We start from the raw sequence: 25,016 nt of genomic DNA, 5'->3' as shown, positions 1-25,016 counted from the left end.
TATTTGTATTTAATGCTCTTTTGAAAGTGCAATCTTGGCAAGCCTTTGTTTTACATTTCCTAAAATTTATTCTGCATTAAATGTTCCTAATCTGATTACTTGAATATTCGAACTAATTGATGGATTAATCAATTACTTAAATAATCAATAGCTGCAGCCCTAATGTAAAGGACACTGAATTACCTCGTGATGAATTGTGCTATACAAATACATTTGTCTTGGCATTCTAAATCATTACTACTTTTCATTGGATGGCTAAATATAAATTATCCACACCCCTGAACTGTAGCGTCAAAGCAGTGTACCAGCTACATTTTATTTCTTGTCATAAGGTCATATTTTCACAGTACAAAAGGGCAGTTTATTGAAAGAAAACAAAAAAGATAGAGCAGAAGAGGGAGTCCAAAGGTTTTAATCCACTCAATCTGGATTTGATGTCCTGTAATCCTGAAATTAATCATCGAAATGAATCTTCTGCCTGGTGAAGAGTCCAATTGTACAGTTTTGTTGGATGTAGTGTTCCCAGAAACCAAAGAAAAAGAATCCCATTTACGTGGCGAGTGTGCTCTGCTTGGCCACCATCCTGTGGCGCGTGCCTCTGGAAGCCGCGTCCCTTCCCGACATCCCTCCCGACGCATTGGGGAACCCGTGAATGGCCACATACTTACGGTAGGCCTCGCGGATAATGCGGAAGGCCCGCGCGTTGGCGTACGGGATGTCTGTGACGGGGTCCCGGTACAGCGCCGTCTTGTGGGTGACGGGGCAGATTTCCTGCACTGGGATCTGAGGACTTGCCTGAGCCCCGCTTGGGAAGGCGCAATCGAACGCCTCGTCGTCACTGAATGTCACAAAGGTGCGCGAGCAGAGACCGCCGGCGGGCTGCTGGGGCTGGGATGGCGTGGCGGGGTTCGCCGGCGCCGTCGGCGGAACGTCCTGGTCCAACCTTGAGGAAATCACAAGGCCAAAATCAAATATTTCCCCTGACAAATTACATAACTTTTTTTGTAATATGATGCTGAAAAATAGGATTAATCACTCAAAATATTCCAGACAAAATTGCTTCCGGCGAGCAGATTACGCAAACAAAGGGATAACAGAAGTCAGCGTCACAAGCGCACCCTTCTACGTCGACGTTCTCCTCTTTTAGAAGAGACGACGAGACGATTGGCATCAGGACAGAGTGGTAGCGGATGGTCGGGCCTTCGAATCTTCGCTTTTTGTGGACTTGCTTCTTTTTGTCTGCTTCTAGACGCTCGTAGTTTTCTACACATAGAATCAAATGTTGTGAAACACAGTCAATATAATTCAGGGAAAAAAAGGATGTGGGAAAAAATGCAGAAAATATTTGTACCCAGTGATCGAATGTTTAGTTCAGCAGTGATCTTAGCCTCAGCTAGAAGTTCCTCTTGGGTGAGGGGTCGGTCGCGATGCGCCCCCCTACGGCGTCGAGGTGCGTCCTGGCGCTCCTGCAGGCGCAGGTTGGTCTTGCGGGTATGCTCGCTGGTGGACTGTCGCACAGACTTGCGGGCTGCAAGAAAGACAACAACTGGTTGGGAGCTTTTTGGTGTTGGGGAGGTAACAGCGAGAGGTTTTGTCATAACCGTACCTCCGCTGTCTTGAAATTCTTGCGGGATCCTCCGCTTCAGCTCTGCTTTGGGTTTCTTCTCAGCCTTCTTTGTTTCCTCGGTGGGTCTTTTGGGGCGCGGCTTGGGCTTGGCCACCTTCACAGGCTCCTTGAACGAATGCACAAAACATGAATCCAAAAATCAACAAACTGTTCTCTCAGATAAATACCTTCTTTTTTACAACCTTATATGCTTTAGTCACAACTCGACTCTTCCTTCGAGGCGCATCGTCCTCCTGCGCGCTGTCTGGCTCATCCCCTTCATCAATGTCAAAATCACTGTCAACTTCATCTTCCGTGTCTGAATGATCTTCATGGTACTCGTCATCTCCCGATTCCTTGAATGGTGGATGAAAACATATAAGTTTACATGCAGAGGTGGGTAGAAGAGCGTTACATTTTTTCAGTTACATTTACTTGAGTAACTTTTTGAGAAAAATGTACTTCTTAGAGTAGTTTTACCACGTAATATTTTTTACTTTGACTTGAGTAGATTGGTGAAGAAAAACTACTCTTACTCCACTACTTTGGGCTCCACTAAGGTCGTTACATTTTTTGTCTTTATTCTACATATTTACTTAAATATTGCCAGAGATGCCGACAGTGGTCATCTCGGTTTCACCAGTTAGTTAGACATCGAAACAATAACCCAATAACTCCATTTTACCAATCAGAGTTAACAACATTTTTTCTCCCCTAGAGGGTACTCATGCTCTTTGGACAGGTGATGTTTCATACTGTTGTTCTGGTCTGAATTCGATGATTTTTGTGTCATCATTTTGGCCAAATATGGTTATGTAATAGGTTGTAATACAGTGTGATACAGGCATGAAAATGGGTCAGAGGTTAAAAAGGTGAGAAGGGTGTGGAGGAAATATGCTCCAGTAGGGCTGTCCCAAACGACTAATTTTCTCCCGATTAGTCAGCCGGCTATTTTTACAATTAGTCGACTAATAATTTTTATTCTTGTCTTTTTTTTTTTTTTACTAATTTAGCAACAACATTTTTGTTGACGCTTATTAATTCACAAAAACATTTTGGAACACTTAAATTCTTTATTAAAGTACAAAAAAAACATGTAAATAACAATAATTAATCACACATGAACACTGAGGTCAAATGTTGATAGTAGGCCTGAACGATATTGGAAAAAACTATCATTGCGATTTTTGGGGAGTTTGCGATAGTTTGCGATATTAAAACGAGAAAATTTTCACCAAATAACTTGAATAGCTCCGTTCGGGATAGCTGCACTGTTGACGAAGAAAAACAGTTTGGTCGCGCTGCCTAGCAGGAGGGAAAGTGAGACACTGTGGTGCTGTGTGAGCATGAAGCAGAAAAACATGATTGTATGTTGTTTTTAAATTCCGATGTTCTGAAAAATGGCGCCATTGACCCTAATTTTTATAACTCAGTTTAATCCAGGATCTGCACACTTGCTACGTTCATGAAGTAAAACAAAAGTTTAAATGTTGAAAAAAAAAATAAAAAATTTGCACGTCCTGCAATATGACTATTGTGCATGGGCACATTGCGATGGCGATGTTCTAACGATATATTGGGCAGGCTTAGCTGATAGCATTTACTCGTGCGAAAGAATGGAATGTAAACAGATTCAGAACACTGACTTCGCCTTTCCAACATTATTCAAAACAATTCTCATTAAAAAAAAAAAAAAAAAGTCTAGCATTATTATTATAGTATACTACTATATATATACCGGTAATAGTATTATAATAATTATAATATTAATTGCCAATCATTTTTTTTAAAAAAGGTGTCATTTTAAAGTTATTCTTAGTGTAAAACCTGAATTCTGTAGTATCATAGTATTAATTCTGAAGTATGTGGGATTAACTCTAGAAATCACTATTTATATGAAAAACGTGATGTGCTTTTATTTTGAAATGTTCACCGGAAGTACGTTCGCTAAACCGCTAACAACTTTACACTCCGCAAAAAGCACTTTTCGTCATTGCTTGTGGTGTCACTAATAGATTTTTTTTCATTTTTTCGTTTGCAAATGCTGTTAACCAGCGATTTTTCATGTTTGAAGTGTCACCTTTTAACCACAAGTTTGCGTTTTGGAAAAGACTGCCAATGTTTTATAGCAGGCTAAACTAAGTTGTCTTTTTTCCTCATTAGTCTCAGTGTAGCAATGCTAACGTTTACAGTGTTTAATATTGATGTGTTTCCCTATTTTGTATGTGTGAACTGTAATTCTACGGCGTGTTGTTGACCAATAAACATCCGGACACAACAACTGGAGTCTCATAGGTCATCTACACGCACGCACAAATGTATGCACGCACGCGGTGATAAAACGCAGCCTTGAAAATTACCGCACTCATTTTTATTTACCTTGTAAAAAATAGACTCATTGCATATCTCAAAAGGCTCAGCAACTTCAATAAAACATGTCGTTAGTTAGATGAACTCACGACCCCCCCGCCCCCTAAAAATGTTCTCCTCGGATCTACACAATTCACGTAGGTCACCCTTTTTGACTTCAAAACGGTGAACTTCACCGAAAGGTGAGCGATTTCATGCCTGATGATAACAACAGTTCATATCGATAAAGTTGTGCTAAGAAAAAATATACATATATCATGATTTAAAACAAATCACACTTTGTAAGCAATTACTCACAATGTTACTCATTACTTTAGTGTTCTTTTGAACGCACACTTTTTGCTTAAGATGGGACATTAATAAGACCACCCAGAGTGGGTGAACAGTGGTTACGTGCATGTTGTATCATGTGAGCAACATATGAGGTTATGCAGCACCAGTTTCTCTCCAAGTAGCTTCTTGCTCACGTTTTTCTGGTTCTATGGTTTCCAGCAGTTCACTACATTTCACACAGTTTAATTAACATTAAAATACACAGAGCGACACCTCTCTAAGCAGCTTCCTACTTGAGTTTTGCAGGTTAGCAAATTAATGCAGTTTAATGTTATGCTAACTCGGATGCAGGTCGGACTTTCAGTAGCAAAATTTGCCGTGAGTTGCCCACTTCCACTACATTGACGTCTTTTTACATTGACTACGGTGGCTGCTGCTGGCCGGAAAAAAAAAAAAAATCTAATATCCCTCCTCTTCAAGGGGGGAGGAGGAGGCGGCATATTGTTAACATACATTTCTGTCGGGGCTGTGATAGTGTGAGCGTGCGTGTGTGTGTGCCGGAGGTGGGTCAAGTCATCAGCTAATCAAGCGTGCGTTGGGGGGGGGGGGGGGGGGCGCATTCAGCAAGTGAAAAGGGATAAATGTAAGTTTGAACATAATGAAAATAATTCACTTAATAATGGTAGGGTCAGTTCTATCCTAACAATATATTCAAAGACAATATAAATTATCTGTACAACTAAACTCATTATATAATGCATATAAGAATGCTTAAAGGTTAGTGAGGACAATTTGAGCATCCTGAAAAGTTGGTAGTGTTATGTCCCTACCGTCCCTATGCAAACCTACGCCCTTGTTTACAGTAAAAATGATACGAGTCATACACATGTGCTTTTATGTAAAATAACTCAGTTATTTCTGTTCTTATGATAATATTGTGAAGCTGTGGCTGTGAGTTTATACTCACTTTAATAACTGCATTTGTTACAATTTTATTTGTATTTTTTTTTGTTATTTTTTTAAAAAATTTATTTTAACTGAACATTATACTCATGTTCCAATTTGAAAAATAAAAATCCTTTTTCAATTGATTTTTTAAAAACCAGATATATCACGTAAGAGCTGTAAGTGCAATTCCGTGAAAATTTTGCTTAAGGTTATCATACAGTCAGAATACTTAAGTTACTTTAACACGCTACTGTACTTTTCTATGTATCCCTAATAATAAGGCCACCACAAACAAGCACTTACATCGTTGAATCCTCCATAGGTGGTCTTGTAGAACTCGTCCTCTTCCTCGGCGTCCAGCAACTTGGACATGCGATTCCCCGCGGTTTTTCGGGGCTCGCGATGAACCGCTAAACTCGTTTTATGCATTATATGGCAGGGAGAGCTAACCAAGTTAGCCGCCGGGTGTCTTCTTTAGCAGGGTACGCAAGCGCCAGACGTATTTCTTTACAAATAAAGTTACTTTTTGAAGTGGTAAAACTATCGCCTCGCAACCATGGGAAAGCCAAAGTATTCAAGGAAGTGTTTCAGAGCTGTTTGAAGCGTGCTAATAAATGCAAAATGATACTGATAGCATGTAGCTGTATGCTAACTTTAGCCACCGTTGTATTTGGAGTCGCTGTTTTTTTCCGGGTTACGGTGAGTAGTTCCTGTAAAGAAAAAAAATGCCTTCAAAATAAAGTACTGTACTAAAATTATCTACGACCCGTTAAATATTACTTTATTGGGGAATATGACGATTTCCAAAGAAATAATGAATTTTTAGAACATCTTTTTGTACATAGGGATTTTATATATCGGATTTTTTTTAACGACGACGTCATTAAAATAAATGTACCATAGCTTATTTTTGAAATAACTGCAACATGCGCCCTACAAGTCATGAATGGCACTTTTAAAATGAATGAAAGTTTTTAAAGTTCTTTATTGGAGGTTTTATGTGATAACATGAAACAAAACAAAAGTCGAAAGAAAAACTGTAAAATTAACAGTTTTAAATAGCATTAAATTTAACCAGCCTACTCGCACGAGTAGTTGTACTTATATCTGCTGTTGATAAAATAGGTTAAGGGATTTGTCTTGCATAATAATCATAACAATAACAATACATACGTATTTTTTACACAGTATTCAAACACAAAATAAGTCATAAAGTATCAGGAGTCAGCATTGTTCATATTTTTCATGCTTTGTTATAAATTGAACACTCAGGCTAATTTGCATGCTATGCCATTGAAAGCTAATGGATTCATGCTTTATCCTCTTGGACAATGCATACCCTATAAAATGGGTGGCAAAGTATATTAACAAGAGTTCTGTAATATCGTTGTAAGGTTAAGGTTAAACTAGTGCTGCAACGAATAATCGATTAACTCGAGTAATTTGATTTAAAAAAAAAAGATTCGAATTAAATTTTGCTGCTTAGAGTATTCGTGTAATTAAAGTGGCATTGTAATGGTTTGTTTTGAAAGTTCTTGCATTTGGTTGTATTGATTTGGGTAGAGACACTGCCCTCTAGTGGCAACAATGAATATGATCTAACTCATTTCACATGGCTGAATCCCGCTGCTCCCTGTTAAGACCAACATAAGCTATGTTTTTGTTTGCGCTAATGTTTTTTTTTATGCATTCGTAATTTAGTTTATACGTATATTTAGCAGTTTTTTTTAATGGGAATATGTGTTTGAACCATTTGTTAAGAGCATTGTAAAAAAAAAAATTCTTTTGCTATGTAAGTTAGCCAATTGTTCTTTTGTTGAACTTAGATCGTCATTTTTTTTTCATACCATTTAAGGCTCAGCTCAGGTGTTTTAAATTTTTAATGTTCCTTATCCGATTACTCGATTATTCGAACTAACTAGTTCATCGATTACTAAAATAATCGATAGTTGCAGCCCTAGGTTAAACCATCAGGCTTCTGACAGACAGCAAAAGAAATGTCTGAAAAAGCTCACAAGATCCTCGGAATTTACATGGGGTTTACATCAGTTTCATGGTAAACCTGCTCGTCTCCATATAGTTGCCTGTGCTGCCGTTACTACTGGTAGCGGTGGTACGCGGCACATACGCGATAGTGGCGGTATGCTTGATTTGCCCTTTGCCTTTACTCCAGAAGAACATGGCGAGGAAGCAAACGCTGACAGAGCTGAAAAATGACAGGAAGCCGATGGACGCGGCGATCAGCAGCGTCTTGACGTCAAACGGCGGGTCCCGTGGGCCCGCTGTGGAAGACGGCGAGGAGATGAGCCAGCTTTTGAGGTGAAAGGGCTTGTTGCTGGCTAAGGCCCGGACGTGAAGCTCCACTGGCCATGTGTCGTTTCCCGCCGCGTTGGATGCCACGCAGCGGTAAGTGCCGGCATCTTGCGGCTGTGCGTAGCGGACCTCCAGCGTACCATTGGCGAGCGCTCGTACCCTGCCGATGTCCGTTAACGCCATTCGCCTCGGATTGAGCCAGGTGACAGATGGCGCGGGCCGGCCTTCCGCATTGCAGTGCAACACCGCGGCGTGGCCCTGATCCACCCTGCCGATGTTGGGATAGCGCGGTCGGATGCGAGGGGACTGGCACGTGAGCAGCTCCGCCATTTTGAGGAAATCCCAACTACCCGGCGAGCCGCAGGTCGGCGGGCTTTCGCCGAAGTCTAGGGTCAAACGACGGCGCGCCAACCACACCAGGCGGCAGTCACAGGCTAGCGGGTTTCTGTCCAGTCTCAGACGTTGAATGGCATTCGGTGAGTGAAAAACGCCCTCCTCCAGGGTGCTAAGGACATTTCCTGACATATTGACCAGGCTAAGACGCGCCAAACCCCGAAAAGCCGCCATTTCGATGCGTCGCAACTGTCCCCCGACCATGTGAAACTCTTCGAGCCTGAGTAATTCCTTGAGCTGGTTGCCTTGGATGTAGTCGATTGGGTTATAAGACAAGTCGAGGCGCACAAGGTAGACGAGGTGATGTAAAGCTGTGTAGGGGATTTCGCTGAGGTTGCAGCTTCGAATTGCAAGAGACGTAAGATTGAGGGCGACTAGACTATTGGCGGATAATGTCTCTAGTCTTGGCCAATCGGATATGACAAGTTCCTTCAGACGCCCCAAACCGAGAAAAGCATAGTTTGGCATCACGGTGGAATCGAGACGGTGCAGATGTAAAGCTGTCAACCCGCCCAGATATGCGAAGGCCTCGGTAGGCACCAACGTAAGATTGCGGGTGTCCAAGTGAAGCTGGCGCAGGTCGGTTAAACCCGCAAAGGCCCAGCGAGAGATGAAGACGACGTCGTTACGCAGCGCTTTTAGCACACGCAGGCCGGCCAACTCTCGGAAGGTGAAATCCAGGAATCCAAGGAGCTCGTTGTCGCTCACGTCAAGCAGCCGTAGTCTTGACAAGCCGGCGAAGATACCGACTGGGAGCACCTTTAGACGGTTGCGAGCTAAGCGCAGATCTAGCAAGCTTCGCAGGCCAACGAAAACGTCGGCGTCCACATACGCTAGGACATTGTCGCTCAGATCCAAGTCCTCCAGTCTCGTCAAAGTTGCGAATTGCTCAGGCGCCAGAGTCTTGATGGCGTTATGGCTCATGTTGAGTCTGGTCAAATTCAGAGGGAGGCGCTCTGGCACAGTGGCAAATCGGGCGAAAGAGCAGTCAACGGCGGACCCGGACGGGTCGCACCGACAGGGGTGAGGACATGTTGGCAGCGCTTGTAATGTCACTGTCAATCCAGCCGCCAACACGCAGAGAGCCCGCCAACACGGTGGGGAACAGCAGCTTGTCTGCATGGGCGACAGCTGGGGGGGAAAACCGTATAAGTGATCAATAATCACCAAATAATAACAGTTGTTTGTAATATTTTGGATAGCGTGCTTACCTACATGAATATTCAAGCAACAGCTCAGGATGAATTAGTATGCATTTTGACTCCACTGTTAAACACATTTGATTAAGTTTTAGTAAAAATACAAAATAAGTACTTTAAAAAATAATTTCGTGTATTTTTATTAGGGCTGTCAAATTTATCGCGTTAAAGGGTGGTAATTAATTTTTTTAATTAATCAGGTTAAAATATTTAACGTATTTAACGCATGCGCGGAACGACCCACTCACGGATTGCCGCAAACAGCCTACAATGGCGCAGTTTTATATATATTGAGAGCTGAGAGGCAGAGACAAGCGAGTGGAGTGGACACAGGCATTCGTTAGGGCCACGCTATTTATTGGCAAAAGCTTTGGCATCTCTTCCACAACAATTACATCTATTGTGGCGAGCGACGTGGCGAAGAATGACAGTAGATTATCTTTTTCTTAACACCCTGTATTGAACACAACGCAGAGAAGATATACTATTTGCAGCCACCACTGACAGTCATGATTGCCCAACTTCCCGCCATGCATTTGGGCAGAACAGTTAAGTCGCTACAGTATGATTTACTGACAGCACAAAAAAAAAAAATATTCCTATCGCTCAAAAAAAAATAACGTTCACAAAAAGAAAAAGCGCTCAATGCAAAGAGAACTGGCATTCCCAATAAAAATAGCTATACAAAATAATCCTTAGACTTTGGTCAAACTCTATTCAAACATTTTGTTTAGCTCAACAAATTATTCCATATTTTGTGACTGTCAATGATTCTCTCTTTCTTTGGCCAAATTATTCCACATTTTGTCAATGATACCGATGATGATGATAAACATTTCATTCAAATACACTAGATGGCAATATTTAGTCACAATATACAAACTCACATTTATCTTTTAAGAATTAATGTTGTATATAATAATGTTAATGCCATCTTGTGGATTTATTGTTGTACTAAACAAATACAGTACTTATGTACAGTATGTTGAATTGTATATATCAGTCTTGTCTTATCTTTCCATTCCAACAATAATTTACAGGAAAGTATAGCATATTTTAGAGATGGTTTGAATTGCAATTAATTACGATTAATTAATTTTTAAGCTGTGATTTACTCGATTAAAAAAATTTAATCGTTTGACAGCCCTAATTTTTATATAAAGTAACCAAAATATTACAGAAAAAACCTCAGTACTATGTAATAAACTTAAGAGGATTAAAACTAAAACACAATACAATAACTATTAATAATAATTGTTTTTTTTAAATGACAAATCAAATGGAATATTCCCTAAAAATATTCAAGCTTTGCTACCATTAATCTTGATAAATATATTTTAAATAAACTATAGGGACTTGAAATTAAATGATAATCATCTAACTTTATTGTGTATGATAATAAATATCCTAAATATAGTTTGCCACTCAATATAATGCGGTGCAGCAACAAATAAATAGTAATGAGTCAGAATAATACTTTTAAAATCTGATTATAAACATTATATAACATGCACATTTTACTTAAACCACTCGACAATTTAAATATGTGTTGCAATACAACCACCATAAAAAGAAACAAAATCCTAATATTGTATATCACGTATTAAACCACCAATGACAACAATGTCATTAATAGTAATAAATATGTATCCATGTATCTCAGAAGCACTCAAATAATGTTCCTACCACTTTGCCAAAATTGGGATGTAAGGTAAAAAATGACTCACTTGTGATATGTCAGACATTAGAAAGGTGCTAAACAATATTTTCAAGAATAAAGCAAAGTAAAATGAAGACATCGTGACTCACCGGTGCTTGAGTGTGGATGCCCTTTCACTATGATTACTCCATCTTCGATGTCTTGTCGCTGAAGGGAGAGATAAAAAATGACATTTGTAGATGAGACTTCCTTGACAATAGGAATGAAATATCGAAATGTATTCGATAGAAAAACACCTTCTATTCTTTTCTAAATGAAGCTGCATTTTCATGGCAACAACAACATCAAGTAGGAGGAGAACCTGGCTGGACAGAGGGAGCATGCTAGGGATTATATGTGCTGCCTGATGGCCTCGGTCCAAGTTCTAACGCACACTACATGTGAGGTAGGAACGGGCAGGTTACACAAACTAGGAGCATTTGTGCATTTTTTTTTGCAGAGGTGGGTAGTAACGTGTTACATTTACTTGAGTAACTTTTTAAGAAAAATGTACTTATTAGAGTAGTTTTAACACACAATACTTTTTATTTTACTTGAGTACCGTATTTTCCGCACTATAAGCATACCTGTCAAGTTGTACGGTTTCGGAGTAATTTGTACAAGTGAGCACTGATTTTTAAATGTGTACGCCGTACGTTCAAAATCTGTACATTTTTCGTGCATTACTTTTTTTTTTTTTCCGTTCAGATTTTGTCACTGTATCGGCAACGAGACAATGTGCGTTACGATGCGTTACTACGTTGGTTGAATGACGCGAGAAAAGTCAGAGACACTGAGAGAGAAGAGTGTTGTGACGCTCTAGCAAACGCGATGCTAGGCTAGGTGGCTCCAATATTTCCTGACTGTAGCCGACAGCCTACAATCTACGCCTAGATATCAAATGCTTATAGAACTACATGCGAAATGACAGACGGCGGCGTAAATAAACAGCCCCAATTTTGAAGCAGAAGACTTCTCAGAAAGGTACTGTTATCGTGAACTTTCCTAGCGAACTTAAGTAACTTTTTATCTAAAATACTCCTAAATCAGCAAAATCTTGACTTGAATCTATCTTTAAATGATAAAACAGTTTTAAAACTTTAACATGTCGAAAGCAGACGGAAGGGAACTAATGCAACAAAGGTAGCAATTTTAACAACTTTAACAGTTGATTCACAACATTAAACAATTTCCAAACATAGCAAAGGTTACTGTGTTTTATTTATTTGTTAATTTTTTTTAATGAAAAAAAAAAAAAGCATGAAAGGTAACACTAGTTACTTTGCCAAGTAACTAATTACTCTTACCTTCAGGTAACTGAGTTACTAACTAAATTACTTTTGGGGAGAAGTAATTTGTAACTAATGAATTACTTTTTAAAAGTAAGATTAACAACACTGGGCAAAAAGATGAAGTCTGCAGAATGAAAAGTGACGAAAGCGGAGATTTCATTCTGCCAATTTGTTGCCAAACAGAATTTGCCTGCAACAATTGCTGATCACTTCTCAGAATTAGCAAAAGAAATGTTCCCTGACTCAAAGATTGCATAGGTAAGTTAATTTTATCAATTGACCTTTTTAATTTATAATTGGACACACTAACGAACTACCTTCAAGTCAAACTGAATTGCGAGCCGAAGTGCAGCCATCAAGACATGATAGAAATTGCCAAAAGTGCTACATACAATTATAACAAAAGTCTCTGTTAAATTTTAGTAATCATGATGTAGCTGAAGATATTGATTGTTCTTTGATTGCACCAGGTTATATGTTACAATATTACCAATAAATTCCTATAATTTTAAAAATTGAGTTTTATTTTTGTTTCATATTGCACGCTATATACAACGTTGTAAGATTAGTCACCAATTTGTAAGGGCATACATCACTATTTGTAAGATTGCCAACGGCCTCGGGTTGACAGGTATGTATAAGACGCACCGGATTATAAAACGCACCTTCAAAGAATGACATATTTTAAAACTTTTTCCATATATAAGGCGCAGTGCATCATAAGGTGCATAGAATAAACGCTACAGTAGAGGCTGGGGTTATTTTATGCATCCATTAGATGGTGCTGCGCTAAAGGGAATGTCAACAAAACAGCAACACAACAGCAAGGTAAAACATGTAGCGCAACATTTATATCACATAATGGAGAGGAACATTTTTCTTCTCCACAATCGCCCTTTTTTGTGTTAGATGGGTTATAATTTTTACCACTGTTTTGCAATGTATGCAATTGACTTTATTTCTTTTCAACAAATAATTTTTCACTTGTACTACATTTTTGGATGACTACTTTTACTTTTGTAATATTATTTAGAAGGAAAACTACTCTTAATTGAGTCAGATTTTTGGCTACTCTACCCACCTCTGAGATTCTGCAGAGCCGTATAATAACCAGATAATGAAGACAGATTACCCACTATTGATTTAGATTTGCTCGATATGTTCGAACAGCTTGACAGATAAATTGTTTGTTCATGGAATTCAGTGTTCAATTGTTAAATGTGATAATAATAAAAATTCACTTGATAATATAGAGAACTTTATACATTTGAACATTAACTAGATACTACAGTACTGTTGGTCTACTACAGCCACGTCATTGACAACAGTAAACTCAAAAACAACTGATGTAAAACACATATTTCACCACTAGAAAGCGCTGTAGGTCAACGTAAACCAAATGTAAGGAAACCATTACTATCACTAAACTTTACTTTGTCCCCCAAATTTGCACTTTTGTAGGGTCAACATTTTTGTCAACCAAAAGCTAAATAATAATAATAATGATCAAATTACGAAAAAAAGACATTTAGGTGACAAAGTTGTTAGACAAATATATATAATATGTATTTTAAAAACTGGTAGAAAATAAACTTTTAGGTCTACCGACGTAGTTTAAAAAGTTATTTTTCTGGCATTTTACTAAATATTGCTAGTCTGTACAAATGCCTCAGATCCACAATGACAGGATAAACTGATTTCTACAGCTTTGGAGGTACTGTAGCTGGGAAGGTGCCTTCACGACGATTGTGTGATGTGTGTGGGGGGATGCAAGTGGAAATTTTTTCGCGGGCCCCTCCAGACAACCGGCCAAGCAGTCGGTGTTCTGTCAAATTTTTCACCCTTATCATATTTCGCTCCCAAAGCTTTAGTGGCAGTGAATAAGCACTCATTCAGTTGGACTAGGAATATTATTAAAATGTGCTAAATAAACAAGTTACATCATAAACATACAGTGGGGCACATAAGTATTTAGTCAACCACCAATTGTGCATGTTCTCCTACTTGAAAAGATTAGAGAGGCCTGTAAATGTCAACATGGGTAAACCTCAACCATGAGAGATAGAATGTGGGGAAAAAAACTGAAAATCACATTGTTTGAATTTTAAAGAATTTATTTCTAAAGTAGAGTGGAAAGTAAGTATTTGGTCACCTACAAACAAGCAAGATTTCTGCCTGTCAAAGAGGTCTAACTTCTTCTAAAGAGGTCTAACGAGGTCTAACGAGGCTCCACTCGTTACCTGTATTAATGGCACCTGTTTTAACTCATTATCGGTATAAAAGACACCTGTCCACAACCTCAGTCACACTCCAAACTCCACTATGGCCAAGACCAAAGAGCTGTGGAAGGACACCAGAGATAAAATTGTAGACCTGCACCAGGCTGGGAAGACTGAATCTGTAATAGGTAAAACGCTTGGTGTAAAGAAATTAACTGTGGGAGCAAGTATTACAAGAACGGTGAGCGGTGAGCAAAAATCTCAGAACCACACGGGGGGACCTAGTGAATGACCTACAGAGAGCTGGGACCACAGTAACAAAGGCGACTATCAGTAACACAATGCGCCGCCAGTGACTCAAATCCTGCACTGCCAGACGTGTCCCCCTGCTCAAGAAAGTACACGTCCAGGCCCGTCTGCGGTTCACTCGAGAGCATTTGGATGATCCAGAAGAGGACTGGCAGAATGTGTTATGGTCAGATAAAACCAAAATAGAACTTTCTGGTAGAAACACAGGTTCTCGTGTTTAGAGGAGAAAGAATACTCAATTGCATCCGAAGAACACCATACCCACTGTGAAGCATGGTGGTGGAAACATCATGCTTTGGGGCTGTTTTTCTGCAAAGGCACCAGGACGACTGATCCGTGTAAAGGAAAGAATGAATGGGGCCATGTATCAAGAGATTTTGAGTGAAAATCTCCTTCCATCAGCGAGGGCATTGAAGATGAGACGTGGCTGGGTCTTTCAGCATGGTAATGATCCCAAACACACAGCCAGGGCAACAAAGGAGTGGCTTCGTAAGAAGCATTTCAAGGTACTGGAGTGGCCTAGCCAGTCTCCAAATCCAAAAAACCCCATAGAAAATCTTTGGAGGGAGTTGAAAGTCCGCGTTGCCCAACGACAGCCCCAAAACATCACTGCTCTAGAGGAGATCTGCATGGAGGAATGGTCCAAAATACCAGCAACAGTGTAGGAAAAGCTTGTGAAGAGTTACAGAAAACATTTGGCCTCCGTTATTGCCAACAAAGGGTACACAACAAAGTATTGAGATGAACTTTTGGTATTGACCAAAAACGTATTTTCCCCCATGATTTGCAAATAAATTCTTTAAAAATCAAACAATGTGATTTTCTGTTTTTTTTTTCCACATTCTGTCTCTCATGGTTGAGGTTTACCCATGTTGACAATTGCAGGCCTCTCTAATCTTTTCAAGTGGGAGAACTTGCACAATTACTGGTTGACTAAATACTTATTTGCCCCACTGTACATGTGAAACATGAATACGGCGTTAATAAATGCTTAACAGCTCATGGAAGCCGTTAACGGTGAGAGTGCGAAGTCCAGTCGAGTTGAGTGCAGCCACACGGTAGGATAAGTGTGAGAACTTTCCTTTGTGTGAGTCCACGACTAAACCTACGTACATATACCTATCTTTATCGAAGGTTTGTGGTGTTTACTTTGGACCCGCTGCATTCCCGTTCCCGTTTGTAACGTTACACGCATGCCTAAAACAGCAAAATTGACATTTCTGATGGGGTACAAAATCTGACAGAACACCCACCAAGAGGCTGGCAGAGATATTATAACACTTAAAAGCTATACTACAGCTCAGTGCATCATCTTACCTTTCTGTTTGACCCTCCCCGCGTCCAACCACGCCAACTTTACGCCGGCAAAATGGGCTCCTTCGAGACCCGGGCCTGGGTGCGGTCACAACCCCAGCACCCATCTAATTTCCGCCCCTGGTCATATGCCATTCTGTTCTGTGGAAGTACTATAGGTGATATGGCTTGTTATACACTTTTGAATTTGAATACATAAACGTGAATACATACACAGATTCGAAACAACCCAGAAATGTTCCAGTTCTGGAGGTAGTACCAGGCTGAGCAGTAGTACATCTGCGTTTTCAGTGTTTTCCTCATTCCACGTGATAAAAAGTCTTGCGGCACTATCGATCATCAACACGTTTTACGCACTGTTTCCAAAAGTCTATTTGCATTTTCCACCACAAAGCATTCACTATTAAAGAAAACCTTAAGGGTCTTGAACGCTCCTCCTCAACTACCCACCCCTGCCCCCTTCTCACTCGTCGCCTGGCCTCAGCCCTACTTTTCTTTCTCCGCCTGATGTTTCCATTACAGGAATAAAAGCATGACGGCTAATCCACTTATGTGTTCCCTGGACAACACACACACACAAATACACACAAATTCATGCATGTTGCATATGAACTGCAGGCTACATAAATACACTGTCTCTCTCCAATACACACACACTCCGGTAATCTCCCAAGACAATTTCCCACTGGTGCTTCCTATGCAGTGTAGATATGAAGGAATTGAAAGGTTGGCGGGGGTTTGCTCGAGTGTTAAGTAAGACGTTCACGAGATCTAATTGTGATGTCTTCAACCTCACCTTGTTTTATTTTTTTGTTTAATCGTTTTTAACCAGGAAAGACATTTTCACTCCATTTTGTCATGATAAAGATTTAAGGACTTAGTGGTGAGGAATGGAAGGAGAAAGAAATAGAGGTCATGCCCAGATTTATGGTAGATGTTAAGTGGTTTGTTGTTGTACGTCATTTTAAATTATTCACTCCATTGATGGAGATACACGTGCAATTCGAATTCAAATGAATTGGACGTCTATCGCCGTCAATGGCAGCCAGCGAGTTCGGGTGTAAACTTTGGAGTGAAAGTTTCTGAGGTGTGAGTTTATTCGTAAATCATTCCGAAAATATTAGTACATTAAAGTGCCTGTGACAGCACAAAAAAAAATTTTATTATGTGAATTAGAATCATATTTTGAGACGATTCATCTGTATACGACAATTTGGCAAAGCGCAGATGACGAGAAATTAGTCTTTTAATCTGCTGTTTGGACCTGCCTGTCATTGTAGCGCTCTAGCGTCCCCAGCTGAATGATGAGGTCGGCAGACTCACGATTTCATCTGATTTAGAATTCAGCCCATTGAGGGGGGAAGATTCAGAACAAGGAAAATACAACAGAGAGTAGAAAAATGTCATGAATGTTTCAATTTCTCTACTCCAATATTTTTACAGGATATTCTTTTTTATCGAAGTATTTTTCCCCAATTGCTAAATAAATGGTATGGTCATGACAAATAACAGTCTTGTGCTAAATGGAATATGAAATATTAAAAATGCATTAATTCAGTACGACATGGCAAAATTACTCCATAATGGTCAAAACTGTCGACTTCTTGGACCTCCCGAACGTTATTATGCCAGTTAGTCCGGCTTGATGTGCAGACGATAACTGCTACATGCTAATCTAATCGTTTGTTATTGCTGTATCAGCACCGACTTGTTAACACAAATTTTGAATTCCTGTTTGTGAAGATGAAACTGATTTAATTTAGTCCTGTCAAATTTATCGCGTTAACGGGTGGTAATTATTTTTTTTGATTAATCACGTTAAAATATTTGACGAACTTTACGCATGCGCGGCGTGACCTGCTCCCGCATTGCCTCAAACAGATTACAATGACGCTGTTTTTTGCACATTGAGAACTAAGAGGGAGAGAAACGTGAGTGGACACAGGCGTTCATTGGACCGCGCCCTTTATTGGCATAAGCTTCGGCAACTCCTTCACAACAAACATAAGTATCATTTAGTGGAAGCACAACAAAAATAATATTCCTATCTCTCAAAAAAAATAATGTTCACAAAAAGAAAGAGCTCAATGCAAAGAGAACTGGCATTCCTAATCAAAATAGCTATGAAAAATACAAATAAAACTTACTCAGACTTTGGTCAAACTCTATTCAAACATTTGGTTTAGCTCAACAAATACACTGGATGGCAATATTTAGTCACAATATACAGTGGGGCAAATAAGTATTTAGTCAACCACTAATTGTGCAAGTTCTCCCACTTGAAAATATTAGAGAGGCCTGTAATGGTCAACATGGGTAAACCTCAACCATGAGAGACAGAATGTGGGAAAAAAACCCAGAAAATCACATTGTTTGATTTTTAAAGAATGTATTTGCAAAATGTATTTGGAAAATAAGTATTTGGTCTATACCAAAAGTCCATCTCAATACTTTGTTATGTACCCTTTGTTGGCAATAACAGAGGCCAAACGTTTTCTGTAACTCTTCACAAGCTTTTCACGCACTGTTGCTGGTATTTTGGCCCATTCCTCCATGCAGATCTCCTCTAGAGCAGTGATGTTTTGGAGCTGTCGTTGGGCAACACAGACTTTCAACTCCCTCCTCACCCCGTGGCGTCAAAATGACAACAAGAACGGGGAGCAAAAATCCCAGAACCACACAGGGGGGCTGAGTGAATGACCTACGGAGAGCTGGGACCACAGTAACAAAGGCTACTATCAGTAACACAATGCGCCGCCAGGGACTCAAATCCTGCACTGCCAGACGTGTCCCCTTGCTGAAGAAAGTACACGTCAAGGGCCGTCTGCGGTTCGCTAGAGAGCATTTGGATGATCCAGAAGAGGACTGGGAGAATGTGTTATGGTCAGATGAAACCAAAATAGAACTTTCTGGTAGAAAAACAGGTTCTCTTGTTTGAAAGAAAAAAAATACTGAATTGCACCCTACCCACTGTGAAGCATGGGGGTGGAAACATCATGCTTTGGTGCTGTTTTTCTGCAAAGGGACCAGGACGACTGATCTGTGTAAAGGAAAGAATGAATGGGGCCATGTATCGAGAGAGTTTGAGTGAAAATCTCCTTCCATCAGCAAGGGCATTGAAGATGAGACGTGACTGGGTCTTTCAGCATGACAATGATCCCAAACACACAGCCAGGGCAACAAAGGAGTGGCTTCATAAGAAGCATTTCAAGGTCCTTGAGTGGCCTAGCCAGTCTCCAGGTCTCAACCCCATAGAAAATCTGCAGAGGGAGTTGAAAGTCCGTGTTGCCCAACGACAGCCCCAAAACATCACTGCTCTAGAGGAGATCTGCATGGAGGAATGGGCCAAAATACCAGCAACAGTGTGTGAAAAGCTTGTGAAGAGTTACAGAAAATCTCCGTTATTACCAACAAAGGGTACATAACAAAGTATTGAGATAAACTTTTGGTATTGACCGAATACTTAATTTCCACCATGATTTGCAAATAAATTATTTAAAAATCAAACAATGTGATTTTCTGTTTTTTTTTTCCACATTCTGTCTCTCATGGTTGACGTTTAACCATGTTGACAATTACAGGCCTCTCTAATATTTTCAAATGGGAGAACTTGCACAATTAGTAGTTGACTAAATACTTATTTGCCCCACTGTACAAATTATCAGAGGTCTCGTACGTTGTGATGCCAGCACTCAAATGACCGTGGATGGACCAGTAAACAGGGAACTACGGCGCCAGTCGAGGGACAAAACACACTTATTGGCTTGATTTCTGAGTAATTTAAAACTCGCCATTTACACCTTGTGGTGTATTTCAATCACGACCTTACATAGTTAAAGACACTGCGGAAGAACGGCAGGAAGCCAATGTGCCACCGCTCGGCGATGTCAACAATGGCGAGCTACTAGTTTATTTTTTGATTGAAAATTTTACAAATTTGAGTACAGTTATACATAAATTTATTATTATTATTTATTACTTGTACTAACATTTATCTTTTAAGAACTACACGTGTTTCTATCCGTAGATCCCTTTAACAGAAAAAATGTTAATGTTAATGCAATCTTGTGGATTTATTGTTATTATAAACATATACAGTACTTATGTACAGTATTTTGAATGTATATATATCCGTCTTGTGTCTTATCTTTCCATTCCAACAATAATTCACAGAAAAATATGGCATATTTTAGAGATGGTTGGAATTGCGATTAATTCCGATTAATTTTTAAGATGTGATTAACTCGATTAAAATATTTAATCGTTTGACAGCCCTAATTTCATTTTATTTTGATTAGGGCTGCAGATATCGAATATTTTAGTAATCGAGTAATCCACTGAAAATTCTATCGATTAATCGAGTAATCGGATAAAACAAATATATTTTTTAGGTGAAGAGCAATTATAAATATACATGAGAAAATAAGACATTTCATCTAATCTTGAACCATTTTCAGTCAATCAATGTCTTTATTTTCGATGTATATTGTTGAAAACAGCCAACAATTGCATCTCAGATGTAACTATAATTAAAAAAAAAGACTAATTCACTGCTTTCACTCAAAAAACTTTTAGATCTTATTAAAATATATATCTTACCTAAAAATGCCGTTACGCCTGAAAACACACATCACTTAAAAGTTAGGATTTTTTTCCCACGTGTTTCAATTGAATTTCTCTTTGTGTCAAACCATTTTTAAGTTCTAGTTAAGTTTTAAGTTAGTCTAAACTGTAAGTCCTGATAGGATTTTGAGTTTTTGCAGTGTTCAAAATAAATGTATGATACAGGCTGTATTGGAGCACATTAGGGACCAGTGCTACTTGGTGTTTTATCCAGCAATGACTACTGAGCTAAAATTGATAGTTAGCATGAGTAAGTTTTTATTTTACACCCTCATCACTCCACAATGCTATGTTATGTTAAAGCCTGTATGTAAGACACGTTAGCCACGCATCGACAGTGGTCATAATTAATTGAAACCTAGCCCTCCGCAGGGCTAACGTTACGTGAGCTAGTAGCGACAGTAACGTTAATCTTATTTATTAGCGCTTAGCGCTGTACTGCTTTAAGATGGCGGCTGTTTACAAACGCTGCCCAGACGCGGCCGAGTCTGTCATTTCGCATCTAGTTCAACATACATGTGATCTCAATGAGACGCATCAGACGCTACCTGTTACCAATGTAGCATTGTGCGGGCTAGTATTTAGCAACGTCGGCGTCGTTTGTGGCGGCTGTCGGCTGCAGTAAGTTTTTTTTCCCCCCCTTCTTCCTCTCCGCACGTGACAGCGCGTTGTCCCGCATTAAATGTAGTCCTAGCAAAACGTGATGCTTAGAGCTGTCAAAATAAACGATTACTCGAGATGAATAAAATTACTCGGGTCAGTTTTTAAACTCGAGTTACTCGAGTTGCTCGAGTACTCGTTTCAGCTCTAATTTTGATTTTATTCTGCAAGTGTTGATGTCATGAGCAGCTGAATAAAGTCGGTAAACCACACGGACATCTGACGTCGTCATTTTGGAGCTTAGCTTACTGTCTAGCTAGGGGTTAGCTCCAACATCTTGGCGAGGACAGTACAATGTCGCATAATACATGTTTTTTTGTTTGTTTTGTTATTTAAAGGGTGTTTGGCGGTATTTAAAGGGTCGATTCTGATTTACGCAGAAATCCAGGTTACATCGCCTGGGTAGGAACGGAACTCATTCGTAAACTGGGGACTACTTTTATTGTAACATTGGTTTCATCAGGTTTTTAATCATTTATTTCAGAACTTGCGCAACACAACACTGCTACAGTCTGATGTAGTCAACGCCAACAACAACATAACATTAAAAGAGAAAGTAAAAACTTCCCACTCTTCTGCCCCTCACTCTCATCAGCCACATGGTGCGTTCAGGAACAGCATGCAAAACACAACCACCACATTAGAATTAGAATTGTTACATTATTATTATTCCTATTTGTATTTATAATTATTTTGTTTGGCTATTTGTAATTGTACCTGTATTATTTATTCAGGATTTTGCATAGGTTTTTGGGCTGTGGAACGTATTAATCAAATTATAATGTATCCTTATGAGAAAATCCCACTTGACATACGACCATTTCAACTTACAAACCAGGTCCTGGAACAAATTAAATTTGTATGTAGAGAGGTATCACTGAACATAGTTTAAGCTTTAGCTAAGTGCTTCTAGTTTAAATGAATTGGACGTCTATCGTCGTCCACAGCAGCCAATGAGTTGAAAAAATTAGTCATGCACACACACACATACACTTTGGTCAAATGTTAATGATTTACTAATTCCCAGCGTTAAATCTCTGGGCGTTAAAATTCCTCAAGCTTGCAAACGCGGAGAGAGAGAGAGGATAAATGGATGGGGATGAGAGGGAATTAAAAATGAAAAAAAAAACAGCACTTCACTTTAAAATAATAACCATGTCATGGTCTGATTGCTTTGTTTTTGTCCTATATTTAACTCAGTGGACTGGGAAATGAGAAGGAGACGTGAAGAGGGAGAGCCAGCAGAAAAAGCGAAGATGAAGTAAATGAAAGGAGGACGTATAGATTGGTAAACATACTGTACAAGAATGAAGTAAATATAGTCATTGTACTGAGTAGGTAGGAGTAGGTAGTCTTGTTCCATGGTTTTCATCATCATGCTGGAAAGATGCCAACTGTTTAGATGCTCGCTAAGCATAAGTCTCAGAAAACTTGATGACATCTCGAGTTTTGTTGGACTTTTGAGGCCACTTAAGCATTTGTGTTCATTAGTTACTCTCAGGTAGATTGCAAGAGACGTGTCTTTTGCCCAAAAGACGGCGTTGTCGCCTCCACAATCAGGGAATTTTTATGTTAATTGATGGAGATTCGAATTCATTTTCCGCACTAAAGCTAGGTTCATACCGCAGGTCTTAATACACGATTTCGATTTTTTTGTCATATCTGTTTTTTTGACTGCCTTTGTCCATTGAGCCTGTTCAAGTATCACGCATGCGCACTAATTCGTAGTCCAAAATGCGCAGTGCAAACTGCCCCGCGCAGGAGTATCAAAACAAATGCTGGCTCAATGTCATTCTAGGGTGATCATATTTTGATTTCCAAAAATAGGACACAAATAACAGACATAATAATCCCAGTTTAGTCTTATGTTCAAAGTTTATATGGATTTATAGATCGCATGCACGCACTGTGCGTGCATGACGCACTCATATACGAACAGTTTCCCCCGACTCTCGGTTGGTAATCTTGAAATATGGCTCATTTGGAGCACAAAAAGAAAACAGCATTCTAGGGCTAACCCCCAATTTTGCATTTTTTATGACTGTTGTCAAGCTCGCCTCTTTCCTAAAAGCCGCGTTAAAGCAAGGTGCTAATGATACTGCACAGCTCCATCACTAACCTGCGCCCTGTCGCTATCGCTCTTTGCTTACGTAATTGCTGCATGAATTCCAATTAGGGGGACTTGACAGTTCAGACCGCAGCCAGATTCTGGAAAAATGTGGCCCAGATCGGATTTTAATCACATAGGAAATTGACCTAGATCAGATTTGAAATGGTCCACTTTTATGCGACCTGTCCCGTTCGAACCGTCAAGTTACAGTGGTATGAAAAAGTATCTCAACCTTTTAGAATTTTCTCACATTTCTGCATAAAATCACCATCAAATGTGAGCTGATCTTTGTCAAAATCACACAGATGTAAAAACAGTGTCAGCCTTACCTAAAACCACCCATACATTGTTGATTTCTATAAAGCTGGAAAAAAATACATAACCTTCTCAAAAGGTCTGGTTGTTCATCATTTGACAGTCAGAGAAGTTGTCTACAAATGATTAGAGTTTAGAGTTGCTAATCTCCCAAGAGGTGGCCGTCCACCAAAGATGATCAGCGCAGAATACTCAGAGAGGTAAAAAAGAACCCTGGAGTGTCTGCTAAAGACTTACAGAAATCACTGGCACAGTCCAATATCTCTGTGCACACATCAACTATATGTAAAACTACGGTCAAGAATGGTGTTCATGGGAGGACTCCACGGAGAAAGCCACTGCTGTCTAGAAAAAAACGTTGTTGCTGGTTTAATGTTCGCAAAAAGGCACTTGGACACTCCACAGAAGTTGTGGCAAAATATTTTGTGGACTGATGAAACTAAAGCTGGATTATTTGGGAGTAACACACAACGTCATGTGTGGAGGAAAAATGGAACAGCTCACCAAGATCAACACCTCATCCCCACCATGAAGCATGGTGGAGTAGCAACATGATTTGGGGCTGTTTTCTGCCTCATGGCCTGGACAACTTGCAATCATTAATGGAAGAATGAATTCAAAAGTTTATCAGGATATTTTGCAGGAAAACATGAGGCCATCACTCAGACAGTTGAAGCTTAAACGAGGATGGATACTGCAACAAGACAATGATGATCCAAAACACAGAAGTAAATCAACTTCAGAATAGTTTCAGAAGAACAAAATACATGTTCTGAAGTGCCCAAGTCAAAGTCCAGACTTGAACCCCATTGAGATCCTGTGGCATGACCTAAAAACAGCGATTCGTGCTAGACATCCCAGGAATCTGGCTGTGTTACAGCTGTTTTGTAGAGAAGAATAGGCCAAGATTAGTCCTGATCAATGTGTCAGACTGATCTGCAAAAGGGGTGGGGGGCACAAAATATTAAATGTGATGGTTCACTTACTTATTTTTTCCCCCTTCTGTCATGTTTGCATACTATCGTCATTAAAATATGAAAACCTATAAATGTTTGTGTGGTTTTAGTTAAAGCAGACACTGTTTTTTAATGTGTGTGATTATGACAAAGATCAGACCATTTGATGGTGATTTTATCCAGAAATGTGAGAAATTCCAAAAGGTTCAGATACTTTTTCATACCACTGTAATTCCTGACTCGAGTCGGAAAAACACGGACAAAATCAGATTTGTGCATTAAGACCTGCAGTATGAACCTAGCCCAAATGGAGGCCTGCAGAGCTCAAACCCATCTAAGAACACTCACAGAAACAAAGTACAACTGTGTGAAATTTCGGCAAAATCCGCCCAGCCGTTTCACAGTCCATAAAAAACG

General features: G+C 39.6%; 2 protein-coding genes across 5 annotated transcripts in view; both read right to left on the bottom strand.

Annotated features, from left to right (window-relative positions):
• Positions 1 to 222: 222 nt before the first annotated feature.
• vps72a (vacuolar protein sorting 72 homolog a) lies at positions 223 to 5,895 on the bottom strand. Its single transcript, XM_057827726.1, has 6 exons — positions 5,501 to 5,895; positions 1,810 to 1,962; positions 1,607 to 1,733; positions 1,352 to 1,528; positions 1,119 to 1,263; positions 223 to 943 (listed from the first exon to the last, which is right to left on the bottom strand). The coding sequence occupies exons 1-6, from the start codon at positions 5,624 to 5,626 to the stop codon at positions 550 to 552; spliced, it is 1,122 nt and encodes a 373-aa protein (XP_057683709.1). The 5' UTR covers positions 5,627 to 5,895; the 3' UTR covers positions 223 to 549.
• A 408-nt stretch (positions 5,896 to 6,303) lies between these two features.
• The window catches only part of zgc:63863 (uncharacterized protein LOC393372 homolog), a 158,742-nt gene continuing 140,029 nt past the window's right edge, over positions 6,304 to 25,016 (bottom strand). The window contains exons 1-4 of one of the 4 annotated variants that reach the window (XM_057827719.1): positions 11,059 to 11,106; positions 10,912 to 10,969; positions 9,115 to 9,169; positions 6,304 to 9,034 (exon numbers count right to left, since the gene is read on the bottom strand). In XM_057827719.1, coding sequence (XP_057683702.1) covers positions 7,238 to 9,025 — 1,788 coding nt within the window. In that variant the 5' untranslated portion in view covers positions 9,026 to 9,034; positions 9,115 to 9,169; positions 10,912 to 10,969; positions 11,059 to 11,106 and the 3' untranslated portion in view covers positions 6,304 to 7,237. Of the gene's footprint in view, positions 9,035 to 9,114; positions 9,170 to 10,911; positions 10,970 to 11,058; positions 11,116 to 25,016 lie in introns of those variants that run through there. The other 3 variants (XM_057827720.1, XM_057827722.1, XM_057827721.1) reach the window with 3 other exon arrangements.

Source organism: Corythoichthys intestinalis, chromosome 22 (assembly GCF_030265065.1).
Source record: "Corythoichthys intestinalis isolate RoL2023-P3 chromosome 22, ASM3026506v1, whole genome shotgun sequence".
In the NCBI taxonomy this organism is placed as follows: Eukaryota; Metazoa; Chordata; class Actinopteri; order Syngnathiformes; family Syngnathidae; genus Corythoichthys; species Corythoichthys intestinalis.
Note: the sequence above shows the minus strand (reverse complement) of the source record. Positions and strands in the feature narration are given on the sequence as shown.

Coding starts and splice junctions, on each gene's coding strand:
- vps72a (XM_057827726.1), bottom strand. CDS start 5,626: ATGCATAAAACGAGTTTAGCGGTTCATCGCGAGCCCCGAAAAACCGCG. Junction 1,963..5,500: donor CCTATGGAGGATTCAACGAT/GTAAGTGCTTGT, acceptor CCACCATTCAAG/GAATCGGGAGATGACGAGTA. Junction 944..1,118: donor GAGAACGTCGACGTAGAAGG/GTGCGCTTGTGA, acceptor GATTTCCTCAAG/GTTGGACCAGGACGTTCCGC.